The sequence below is a fragment of the Falco naumanni genome, chromosome 7, assembly GCF_017639655.2.
Source record: "Falco naumanni isolate bFalNau1 chromosome 7, bFalNau1.pat, whole genome shotgun sequence".
Lineage (NCBI taxonomy): Eukaryota > Metazoa > Chordata > Aves > Falconiformes > Falconidae > Falco > Falco naumanni.
In genome coordinates, this window is record NC_054060.1 from 43176296 (window position 1) to 43189300 (window position 13005).

At 37.9% G+C, this 13005-nt stretch overlaps 1 protein-coding gene across 3 annotated transcripts in view; it reads left to right on the forward strand.

Annotated features, from left to right (window-relative positions):
* Window positions 1–227: 227 nt before the first annotated feature.
* The window catches only part of NRDE2 (NRDE-2, necessary for RNA interference, domain containing), a 30924-nt gene continuing 18146 nt past the window's right edge, over window positions 228–13005 (forward strand). The window contains exons 1-4 of one of the 3 annotated variants that reach the window (XM_040600248.1): window positions 228–963; window positions 8262–8370; window positions 10370–10597; window positions 12564–12713. In XM_040600248.1, the coding sequence (XP_040456182.1) occupies window positions 885–963; window positions 8262–8370; window positions 10370–10597; window positions 12564–12713 (566 nt within the window). In that variant the 5' untranslated portion in view covers window positions 228–884. Of the gene's footprint in view, window positions 964–1380; window positions 1478–8261; window positions 8371–10369; window positions 10598–12563; window positions 12714–13005 lie in introns of those variants that run through there. The other 2 variants (XM_040600249.1, XM_040600250.1) reach the window with 2 other exon arrangements.

Consider the following 13005-nt stretch of genomic DNA (forward strand, 5'->3'; position numbering starts at 1 on the left):
CTATCAGTGTTCATAACAGTGTTTTGTTCTTGAATTCTCTTATCTCTGTACTTACAGTCTTCACTCCTGTTGATAAAAATGAATAGCATTTTATGGATTAATAATAAATCAAAAGTAGGAAACAAAGATTAAGAAATAGTTTTATAGTTTTTTAAAGGATCAGAAGGTATAGGGAAAGGAGCAGAAAACAAACCAGTTATAATTCTGTATAATCCCTAGACCCATTGTACACCTGTAACTTAATCACTGCATGAAATTCTGGTCAGGCAGCAGTACCAGTGTAGGAGTTAGTTAGAAAAGCTAAAGAAATTAAACAAGGAGAACATTATGGAGTAGCTTTAATATATGAAGAAAAAAGGCACACTTTTGGGTCCAGCTCCTTTATGGAGGGCAGGATCATGGATGCTATTAAACGTGATGGGTGACTCCCCGGTCAGGAGGCTTATAAAGCACCGACTTGACCGCTGGAGGGTTTTTCTTCCCTAAGCCCTCCGTACGGGTTTCAGCATGGTTCTTAAAACATCCCCCTCTACACAGCTCAGCATTCAAGTCTCCAGATGTTGCTCAGGTATTCCCTCACAGGGAACCCCATGGAGAATGACAGGATGGTGGGAAAGGAAAGGCTGGCTCTGGAAACCCCAATCCTTACTTTTCCTCCACCAGTTCCTCTCTCCGCTCCCCTTAGCGACGGCGGCGGGTTGCACAAGAAACGCGAAGGCCTGGAGAAGGCAACATACCCGCAGCCGCCTCCCGGCCCCGCCGCCATTTTGGGAAGGCGGGGGAGGGCGAACTACGTCTCCCAGTACGCTCGGCGCCGCGGCGCCATCTTGCCCCGCCGCTCCGCGGGGCAGTTCGGGCCGATAGTAGTGGCGGTAAGCTGAGACATGGCCCTGTTCCCGGCCTTTGCCGGTGCCGCCGAGCCAGGGGAGCCCCCAACCGGCAGCAGCGAGGGCTCCAGGAAAGGTAAAGTCCTGGGAGAACCCTCTTTCGCCCAGCAGCCCGCCGCGGCCCGGCCCTCGGGCAGACCTTCCGCTTCCACTCGCCTCAACGCGGAGCCTTCTGCACTGTGCCGGCCTCCCCGCGCACCCCAGCGGGCCTGCTCCGGCCGCCAGCCGGCCCACCCTCCGCCGGGGCAGCCCGGCCCGCCCGGGCGCGCTCCGCCCCCGCCATGCAGTTGCGGCGCGGGCGGTACTGCCGCTGGGGTCCGGGACCCCGGGCCGCGGGGCTGGGCAGCGCGGCAGAGGGGCTCGCCTGCCCGGCCGGGCGCTGTCGCGGGGGCGGCGTGACCCCGGCCCGGCCCGGCCCATCCCTCCGGAGCGGAGCGCGTATGGCCCGCACAGGCGCACTCCGCGCAAGGTGCGCCGCTGCCCGTGTGGAAAAAGTTACTAGTTACGAATAAAGTTAATTTCTGTGAGATAACTCGCGGGGAACCCGAAATAGGGACGTTCCCATTCCCTTCGCATTGGCGGGTTCTCAGGTGTGTTCAGATTTGCTTCCAGCTAACTGCTTGCTGACTGGTGCTGGAGGCATGGCTCAAATTTGTATACATGTATGTCAGCATTCTGTGTGGTGGAGAAGGTTCGCTTTATGCAGAGGCGAGATGGTGGGATTTGTGTGTGTGTGTTCGGTGTTTGGGTTTTTTTTGCTACTAGCCTTGGATAGCTTAAAAAGCGTTTTCTCATTTACAGGCTTATTAAGCCAAATTTTAGTTGTAAAATTTATTTTTTGAAACGTCACGAGTGAGATTATAATTCAGTATCATTTTGACTGTCATGGTGGCTGTCTAGCAAGTTATATTTTTATTAAATGAGTGAAGAACCCTATCTGGTGTATTGCCAAATGCTGAAATATGCATGACGTTTATTAATTCTACTGGGAGATGTTTTTGAACTATGCTGTTTGCTTGCCAGCTTCCACTACCTTTTAGTCTGCCCATGCTGTAGGCAGCACAGCAAGGGGAAGCATCAAGATAATTGTTTCCCTGGGCTAAATTTCTTGTGTATTTGGTACAGTCAGTATGATGATTTTTTTAAGCTTTTAGCAACACAGTCTGGGGTTAGCTTCTTGTTCTACCCAGTTGTGTGTTACCCCTGATGGCATTGCAGCTGTTGATACTGTCTGCCAGTACAGGGGTGTTCTAGCCATGTTCAGGAGCCTTTCTGGTAATGACGCTAGGTGCAGTGAGTAGTGGATGCAATAAGATCCCGAATTACAGCTTCTGACAAGAGAGGAGCTGCTCTGCCAGACAGAGATACAGTAAAACTCTCTAGTAGTAAGACCTTGCTTATATTTTAAAACTCTGTGATTTTAGCCTCTAGGTTTGTTACGCATAGTCTGTGTCGCTGCAGACCATCTGTCTGGAAGATCTAACATCACAGAAGAAGATGTTAAGACTGACTTTTGGATCTAGAATGTAGTTACTAGGACTGTTTATGAGTTACATTTTGGTCTACTGGAAGTTTTTTGTATGAGAATTATTGACAAAGCATTAAGAAACACAATTTGTTAGGCTTATGTTTTAGCCAATATTGTACTTTGTGTTTTAACGACTGTGTTTCAGTATAAGTTATACAAATTAAGTATTAACTCAGAACCACATTTACACTGTCATATGTCAAATTTCACACGTTCAGCTTGTGAGAACTCGATGGGCAACTTTGGTATCTGTCTGATAGATGACTCTCTCTTCTCAGAGCTGATGTGAAGCCAAAGTCCATCATAATACAGAGATCACAGAGTATGTTGTATTTAACATGATATGCAAAAGTGAGGTGTCTTTTGCAGTCATTTAGGACTGTTTTGTAGTTCTACTGTAAAAATTGAGGTAATAATGTAAATATGCTGGCCATGTTTCATTCCTCCAGCCACCTCTGTCTCACACTCTTTACAAATCCTCCTAAACCACTTACAAGTGCTGCCTGAAATATAAGTATTGATGTACACTTCCTATCCTGCTAGAATGCTGAGTTGCAGCAACCTCTAGAATGCAAAGTAATTTTGTATATGGTTTCTTACAATTATGTTGTCAAGCTTAATTAGTTTCTGGTAAAAGATAAATTACAAATTTATCAGTAGCCATGAACAGTCATAATTAACTGTACTGACAGTAGTAAGCATTATGCACAGCGTTATTTACAGTCTGTAACTATTGTATAGGTAGGATGGTGCAGGGTTTTTTGCTGAAAGCAGATTTTCAGGATTCTGAGAGGCAACAGAAGGCTTTGCATAACTCTTAAAAATTGTCTCTGTAGACATGCATGGTAAATTTTAATTTTTTTTTTTCCTGCTTTGGAAGGTATAAAAGGAATGGTATTGGATTGCTTCTAGTGTTGTGCTCAAACATGTGGATGGTAAACCAAAAACAAGTACATGGATATTATGACAAAAGAAGTCTTTTACAACTTTTATACTTTATGTTCTTAAAGAGTGTAAATATGGTCTGAGAAAGTGATAAACTTTTTAGACATCTGACAAGGAAAAATAAGAAATGAAAAGGTAAATTTTTAAAGCTTGGAATGCATTTTGATAATTGAAGTGCTTATATCCAACTAACTGATTCAGTGGAGATTATTTACAGGGAGGTTTGGACTTGTATGTTGTGTAATGGAAAAAATTTCAGTTCTTTCCAGAGTATTAGGTCAATTTGATTAAATTGTTCAGAAAACACTAGCTGAAGAATTCTAAACTTTTCCCTGGTGTATCCACAGAGGCATATTGACTGTGCTACAGGAGTTGATCCTTGCACTGTGGTTCTTCAGTGTTTTAAAAATGCAATTTGATGTCATCTGCTCAGGTAGTACCAAGCTACAGGCACAGTCGGGATTTTTGACTCCATTTCTCAAAGTGAGTTATTCCTTGGAGGTCCCAAAACAATAATTTAACATATAAAAATAAACCTTACCCTGCTTGTGCTCACTGTTGTGATCATATTGCACCAAGTTAGTGAGTGACCTTCACATCTGTAAGGGAATAACAGATACTTTCAGGTAAAGTTAGTTCAAAATGATATTTTGGAACTTTATTTCTAATAATATATGGTAATATATAATTATATATATAATATATATATAATAAAAATATGGTAATAGGCATTATTTTGCTATATTTAAGGCAAATTTCCTAAGGAAATGTATCTCATGTATGCTTGCAGTGCATGTGTCTGCAGGCCTACTTGCTCAATATCCCTCTCTTCCTCTTCAGGAGTTTTTACCCTTTCAGTCAAATTTGTTGTGGTAGGAGAGAGAAATGGCAAAAATAGAGAAGGTTATAGAGGAGGTCTGTGAAAATCTATGTTTGCTTAGGAAAGGTAAAACTAGATAAAAGTGCCACTGCTGCAAGAGAGGCTATAACATGAATTGAACTGTAACCAGGACAGATAGGCTTGGCAATGAGCATCTGTACCTTAGCCAGCTAACATCTTTGGAGATCACAATCTGACGCAGCACAGTCTGCCTCTTGCCCAGCCAGTAATTAAGGGATGTGGCAAAGTACTGTAGAAGGGTCTAGAGATAATTACTGAAGCTGTGGCAGCCATAGGGAGTGTAAAGGGTGGAGGACACAGCTCAGAAATCCAGACTTCATCCTTTTGTGAGCTGCAGGATTAATTTGCTGGAAGAAGGAGGGGAATCAAAATTTTGCCAAGTCACTGTTTTTATTTAAGAATATGGTTCTGGTCTTAGAACAGCCTTCTGAACAGAGAGATCTAAAGATAACGGCTTTCCCCTCTTCTGCCAGTTCAGGTGTAGCCTCCTTTGTTTAAAGTGTGTTTTGTGCCTCAGGGAAATTTATGTGGTTGGTCAGTTCCGTGTTTTATTGTGTCTTCAAAAACAGCTGGAGCTTTACTGCTTTCTTTGTGTATTTTCTTCTCTGTTCATTTCATCAATGTGATTAATCATGCTATTTTAAAAAGAAATGTAGCAGTTGATTCCTATTTTTTAAGACAGAAGCTCTTAATGCTGCTATGGATCTATATCTCCATTTGGAAATCATTTGGCACTGTAGTGCCATAAGGCTTAAAGTTACAAAGTTTTAGTGTACTTTATACATGCAAACATTTTTTTCCTAGTTTGGGCTGGTCCGTATCTAAAGTGTTTACACTGATGAATAATATTAAAAAATGCATTATTGCGTTAATCTTTGGAGGAACTGATATTGTGCTCTTGAAATCAATGAAAAACCTGTTTTGATGTGTACAGCATTTTAAAAGAACTTAGATCAAGGTCTTAAACATCTTAGACTTCTAAGTCTTGAATTCTGAATTTTGTCATCAACAGCTGTATGACTAAAGGTAAATTATTTAACTTGAGCTTACTTTTAAGTGTCATGAGTTTTAGTATTAATATATTTAAAGTGATTTTTGAGCTGTAATTCTTCATTCAAATCAGTACAGGACTACCTTTATTTCTACCAAAAAAATAATACTAGTAAATGATTTATTAGACATTACAAAGGGAAACAATAATTTATTGAAAAGAAGAGAAGCTCAAAGGCTACAGAGAGTATTTTCAAGCCTGAAGTTTGTTATTGGAGGTCTGGCCAAAGACAAATTAGGTACGTTTTGTGTATCTGGAACACACATAATAACTTTAAAAAGATCTGTCTAGCTAATAAGTTACACTTCTGTGCTGTTACGTGATACACCTTTGCAACAGAAACTCTGCCAACCAGTAAATTTTTTCTGTTTTGTTAGGTGGATCTTGGTAGTACAACACAAATCAAAACAAAGATGGATTTTTTTAAAGGGAATTAAATGTCTCCTTTAATTCTGTAAATAAATAAAAGGCTTTATACACAGATTAGTTGTACTTACTGAAATCCGGAGTGCTCTGGACCATTGGACTTTCTCTGAATCTGTTTGTTAAAGGAAGACCAGAGTGTGACCAGCTGAAAGACATTGTAGGGTTGCAGTTTGTTCCCACCTTCTTTTACACCGTATATTCATTACCAAAATGAGCAGAAATAATTGAATATAGGGAAGATAATTTTAAAAATCAATATCACATTTAATAAATATATGTCAAATCCTGCAGCACTTGGTATACTGTGTGACATATATTGAATAACTCCAATTTGATTATGCAGTTATCAGGTGTATGCATTTATTTAACTCCTCTGTGTTTTAAATAATATAATGTTTACAGAATTATCCATGAGAAACATGTTGGGTTATTTCATGGAAAATACTTAATACAATTTTTCTAAGTAATTCCAATTTTAGGTTGGTTCTTAATACATCTCTTACAGGATTGAAATAAGACATTAAGGTACTGTTAAAAACACTGTTCCCCAGCAGGGGAAATAATTATTTTGATGTTGTTTGGATATTACCCAGCATAAATCTTTCTCCTTTAAGCTCATTGAAGAGTTTGGAAGAATGCTTTGTGGTAGATTGAGTTTTAGAATCATACACACCTACCTAAAACGAAGACGTTTCTGCCAGGGTGGATTAATTTATATGAAATAGTGGATTTTTATCATATTTTAAATAGGCAAGTAAGGATTGTGGTTTTAAGGTTTCAGTTTTTGTTCTAATTTTACATTAATACATCTTAAGTATTTTCCTGAAAGGGGGAAAAAAACACTATTATGTTGATTTACACTGAAGTAGGGTAGTGTATTTGCCTTAGGTTTGGTAATTCTGATTGCCAGGCAGGAAGTTACAATAATATGCATATATATTATACAGCTGAATTTTTTTTTCAGTCTGTCCTACATTTTGGTGAGCTGGGAAATGGTGTGTAGCAGTGTTCTGCAGCGTATTGGTTGGGATGCTTATGTGAAGTGTGTTTTGGTCCTGACAATGTCAATGAATTGTTGGTTCTCCTCTGCACAGTTGTGGAGGTTCAAGATGAACCAGGGAAGGTGACTATCCCTACAGGGTCTTTGGTAGCAGGGGCAGTCTCTTGGGAAACACACGCTGGAGGTTTGCTTCATTGTATGTAGTTCTTGATGAGGTGAATTTAGGTTAACAAACTGTTTTGCAGCCTACTCCATTTTAAATCCTCTTGTGGACAACATTTGAGGGATAAGAGAGAGAAGAAAGAATTTTGGTAGGAAGAGCTATTTCTGAAAGAAACACTTTAGAAGGTGGAGAGGTATATGGCTTGGCAGGCAATTAGTTCATGCTATTTAAGGATTAGAGGTCAGTGTGGACAAAAGCACAGACACAGGAGTGTGACAGGAAGAATGCTGAGGCAAAAATGATTGTAAACAGCATGGAGAACAGACAGGGAGACCAAATTTAATGTTCCTTTTGTTGTTATCTCCTGTGGTCTGGCACTGGAGAGACTGCTGTTAAATTCTGTGCTAATGCGAAGTAACATTTGTTGTTTAGGTTAGAAAACTTCGTGTACTTGAAAGAATTCTAGAAATGAAATTTGACAATTGTTATAGAAGTTTCAATATCAGTAAAATCTTGGCAAAAAATTCCCCTTCCTCATACTGTCAGTATCTGATCTTATCCAATGACTGAAATGGCTGAGGTCTAGATGCAGAATGATTAATGCTGACTAATATATCAAAACTAGCATAATTTAGCTTTTTTTCGCACTACTTATAAGCCTAATGGTATTTTGGTGGTTAGAGAGCTGAGAATCCAGTGACACATCTTGACCTTGTATAAAACCCTTGAGTATTCTTACCAGTAATGGGTGTTGGTATCAATAAAATAGTGTTAAAAATATTTTCCATACAGTGAGTAAATACATTTTTGCAAGTTTACCTAAGTTGCATTACATTAACTACACCTTTCATTTAATTATGTCCTGCTATAATTTTTTCAGTTTTACTCGTTAAATATGTAAATATCTGTATTGTATATAGTGATTATAATTATTTAATAATATAAATATATGAAGATACACTAGAAAATCTTCTTACACACATAACATGTAATATATAAATATATGTAGTTAGAATTTTCATGTGGTAAAAATTAATATTAGCTTTGGGGTTTTTAAATTATATAACAATTTATGAAACATATTATCTGCTTTCAATATTAAATTGTAAGTATTATTATATAGTTTCAAGCCTAGATTTATGTCAGGGGAAGATTCTATCTCCTAAATATTTTACCTCTTTACAACCTAGTGTTCTGCTAAATGGAAATCGCATGGACTGCTTTCCAGTATGCTCAGTTATTACACATGACTTAGTGACATTTGCTGTGAATTTAGCTGTCGGCTGACTAAATTAATCCCCAACTTTAAAAAGCACAACAAGCTGATTTGTATTGATCTCACACTTTTCTTTACCTGCAGAGTTGGACTGGCTTAGTAACCCAAGCTTCTCTACAGAAGATGCACTATTACTGCATCAGCGCACTGCAGAAGCTGTAAACCTCAGTCCTGAAAAATCACCACTAATAAGGTAGAATATGCTTCAGTATCTTTTAAATTAGCCTCTTTCTTTTGTTCTGCTTATCTTTTTTTATATGAGACCAAAATCAAGAGCTTTTAGGGCTGCTTTTCATTCCACTGTTCAGTATTTAAAAAGGCCTGAACTGAGTCATATATAAAAGTATGAATAATGCTTCCATGTCCTTTAACTTAAAGTAATGAGAAATTATACTTATGCAATTACATTCCCATTTTCTTCTTCTCACAGCTACATTTAAATCATTGTTATTTTGGAATTGGAAGGGAACTGAGTGGTCATGAGTCTTCATTAGCTTTTAAATGTCCTAAGTGACCCTTGAAATAATTTAAAGATTAAGCATCATCTTTGTGATTTCTCTGTGAAAACCAGCTCAATCAACCATTTCACAGCTAAGTTTTTTACTTTTTAAAAACTAGTTGAAGATGTGAATTAATGAAATACTACATGTATCAAGTTGTGTGGCTGTGTAGAACATGCTGATCACTGAAGTGGGTGATTATATTCTTTTACAAAAATGAGCTTTAAGCAGCCACATTTGCTGAAGAGCTAGTTTTAATACCTTCACTAGAATAGTTGCTGTACTCGGCATATAATCACTGTAACTAGCACTTAATAATGAATGGAATCAAGTTGCAGTTGCCAAGTTCAAAAACTTAGTCGCTTTTAATTTGATACAAGCTCCTGTGTTTAGGATATCTATTGATGACAGAGAATGTCTATAACAAGCACAGCTGAATACATCTTTCTTATACTTATTCTTCCATTTATGTGCATTGTGCGATGAAAATGCCATCACTGTTCTGTTTATCAGTCATACATTATATTTCTGCTTATATTTCTTCAGATCTTTTCAGGACTTTAATGTCATAAAACTGACGAACTTACAAATTACCATTCAGATAGAATTACATAGTAAACTCACCATATTTAATTAATCTTCGAAAAAGAATTTGTCAAAAGATAGTCTACAGAGATGTTTGATCTTTTTCCCTACTACTAGGGTACATTTTCAGTTCAGTAAAAACTAATTACTCCAACATAGTTGGTGTTTTTTGGGGGGTTGTTCTGTATGTTTCTTTTAAAGGCCTGCTAATGGTTCTCTCATGGCTTCTTTTTTCTTAGTGCCCTTCAATAAATTGAGTAAGGGTTTTTTTTTGAGGTACCTTGTTTCTGAAATGCTACATTTTCTTCTATTGACATTAGGAATACTAAGACTTGTCATTCCTTTCTTCTATTGAAAGATTCCAGAAAAACTGTTTAAATGGAGCTTTTGCTTTAATTAAGGATTAGAGAAGACCTCTGTGATTTCAGTTGATTATTAAGTATCAGCGTATATGTAGTATGTACAATGATATACACGTGTTTTGATAAAACCATCTGTCCCTTGTGTGATGTCTCAGCAAGTCAGTTGTCTGTTGGATGTAGTTTGTTACTGCGTTATGTTATATGGTAACATTTATTCAGTAGTCATCAAAAATCGTTCCTTGATTGGTGAGGTTTGAATTTCTGTTCGGAAGTGATTTTATAAGTGTGCTTTTGATAATTATTATGTAAATCATAAAGAAACAAGGAAAAAAAACTGCAGACTTTCTTCTTTTGCAGGTCAACTTGAAAGATTTCTTATCCTTTTAGCTTGACCTAAGTTGTCTTAGCAAAGTTATGAAACTTTATCAGCTCAGTCCTCTTTTTTAATTTGGTGATGGTAACAGATGGATATTTATACAGATCACACATCAAAATGCCTTTGACAATTAAAATTTTTAAGACTGGTTGTCATTAACTCCAGCAGCTGAAAAGACATAGTTGCCATTTAATGCAGATTTGTATCACTTCCATGGTATGTGTTGCTGCTAACTCTCTTCTCCAAAAATTCAGGGAGAATAAAAGTAAAGGGTAAAATTTTTCTAAACTTTCTCATGGTGGTATTTCTTTACAGTTTTACTACTTGGATATATAGGTGTATATATAAATATATATACTTGTTTCCAAGCAGGACTACTTCAAGGTCAGAGTTGTCAGAGGAAAGTGATACAGATGAGAGTCTGAAACAGTCAAGTAAGAAAAGAAAAAAGAAAAAGAAAAAACATCACCACTATAAGAGGGCAAAAAAGAAAACCAAAGGGGACTCCAGTAACAGTGAATCAGACCTGGACACCAAGTACATCAAGGACAAAACCACAGGAAGTGGCAGAAATAACGAAAAGGAAGCAGCAGCAAAGTATGTATTTATTAATACTGTGCAAGATGTGAATTCATTGTGTTCTTGTTTCTTCAACTGCAGGAATTAAATTCTTAATGCTTGTGGGTCATTTTTTTTTTCTAAGCTGTATATGAGTAAACGTGCATTCAAAGCAATGAAAATTGAATTAGAACCACTTTTTTATTCATACCTGAAAAACTGACTAAAATATTCTGTGACGTACTGTTCTGCAGAACAAAGCATGGGATGGCAGTAATGAAATACGTTCTAAATGACATAGATACTTATGTTGAGTTTTTGTAAGTATCTTGTTTCCTTTCATGGATCTTCTTTTGGGAGAGTTTGAAGAGGGATTGCATGTTCTTAATTAGTGCAAAAGTCAATATATAGCTGTATTTGCCTTGTAAAACAACTTCCTCCTCACAGACCTAATGTTTCCTTTTTTTCATATTAAGACAAAGTTTGTTGTATGATTTAACATTTCTTTTATGTCCAGCCATTTATTGCTGTATGCTGTGTTGCTTTGTACTTCTTGCTCATGGTACATCTAGATGGGTATTTAAACAATTGAAACTGTTTTGCTAGAAATTTTTTGTTAATTCCCAGAGCCTTAAATTACTGTGTAATTAGTGGATATATAATTTTTTATGCAACAAGAAAATAGGCACGTGTGACTAGCATGATTTTTGAGCAGTAAAAGAAGTCCTGTGAACACACTGAGTGTTCAAATTTGCCATACCTAGCTGTGCTTTCCTCAGTCTGATAGGTTTTGGTCATTTCATTCAAAGCGGCCCAATCTAACTGGCTGCGTAAGTCAGCTTTCCCTGTTTCTCATAATGTTTGCTAGTTTGAGCAGCCAGTTTGCCTCTCTGATTCCCTAGTTCCTGTTTTTCCTTTAGCATCAGCAGCTCTGGCTTTTAATTCACAGCATTGCAGCTGCTTCTGGGGACAGAGTGAGGATTTGGTGACATTGAGGAATTGTTCTCACAGCTAGGGGTAGTCCAGGCAGTCCTTGAGTTTACCTCAGTTTACTACTTTTCCCAAGGCAAATTAATCAGGAGCTGAGAGCACAGGCTTGTGGGCATGTGTCTGTGCCAAGGGTTTTTAACATTGTTTCCCCATGGAAAATCATTGGGATGCCAAGACCATTCTGCTCTGCCCAGTCACTCTAGTCTTTGCTGGAAGGGTGTCTGGGCTGGATGGAAAGGATTTATGTGCTGAACCTGGTTTATCTGCTGTTTGCTAGGCTGGCCCAACCAGCTAGTGCTTTGCCCAAATGAAAAGGCTGAAGTTCTTTCAGGATGTCTGGTTTTACTTCTTTCCATAAATTGTTGATACTGAGAGAATACTGGGTTTTCAGGAGACTGTTTTTGAAACCTGAACCACAAAATTGCTGTAAATGCAATAGATCTTGTGAAATTTTAGAAAGCTTCTCAAGACTATAAAACCCGTTTACTGAGTTACATATTTGTGAATTCAGATTGGAAGTTCATAGTTGTCTACAGTTCAAAGGCAGGTGGCAATTTCCACTTAAGTTTATCTGTATAACTGTAATCCACAAACAACTTTGTGTGCTGTTTTATCAAATGCGTGGGTATAATTACAGCTAGTCAACACAATCCTCTTAGAAATTATCCTCTTTTCTTAATTGTAGCATCTTAGTAAGACAGAAGTAAATTATAGAAGTAGTAATATATGGCTTTTAGACTGTTTGCCAAGCAATTGATTGGCTATTACCTTTCATAATCATAAATCCGGTTTTTGGAAGTGCAAGAGATGTTTGTGTTTTGTTTTGATGGTCCTATTAGTGTATTTCTAGTTGTTTTCCCAAGTGTGTGACTGACTTTGCAATAATGGATCATGTACCATGACTCTGCATTTCTTTAGTTCATAGTAATTTAATTTACTCAGTGTTTCCTGGATTTTGTAAATACTGAGTATGTGGACAAATGCTTAGAATAAATACACTACTTCTTTTCTGCAGTCCAGATAAGAAAACACCAAATCTTACCAGCAGTCGCTTGCTTTGGCTTGATGATATCCAGGCTTTCACAGCAGAAACCTTCAGAATAGACAAGAAACCAGACCCTGCAAACTGGGCCTACAAATCCCTGTATCGAGGGGACATAGCAAGGTACAATATCTTGATTTCTATTGGTATTCCAGCTATCACAGAGTCACTGTCTCAGGATTCATTAACTTGAGTCTGGCCATGACGTTTTTACGTAGAAGGTGGAAAGATAAGGTAACTGAATAGTTTACTTCAAAACTTGACTTTGCATTAGGAGTAAATATTTTAAAAGGTGAAAGTTGGCATGAAACAAGGGGCATAAATTGCATGATTTTCTTTTAACAACACTCTGTGTAGTAGGCTGTAGGCATGTGAACTTGTAGAACTGCCATCTGGAGGTGACAGCATGGGGCAG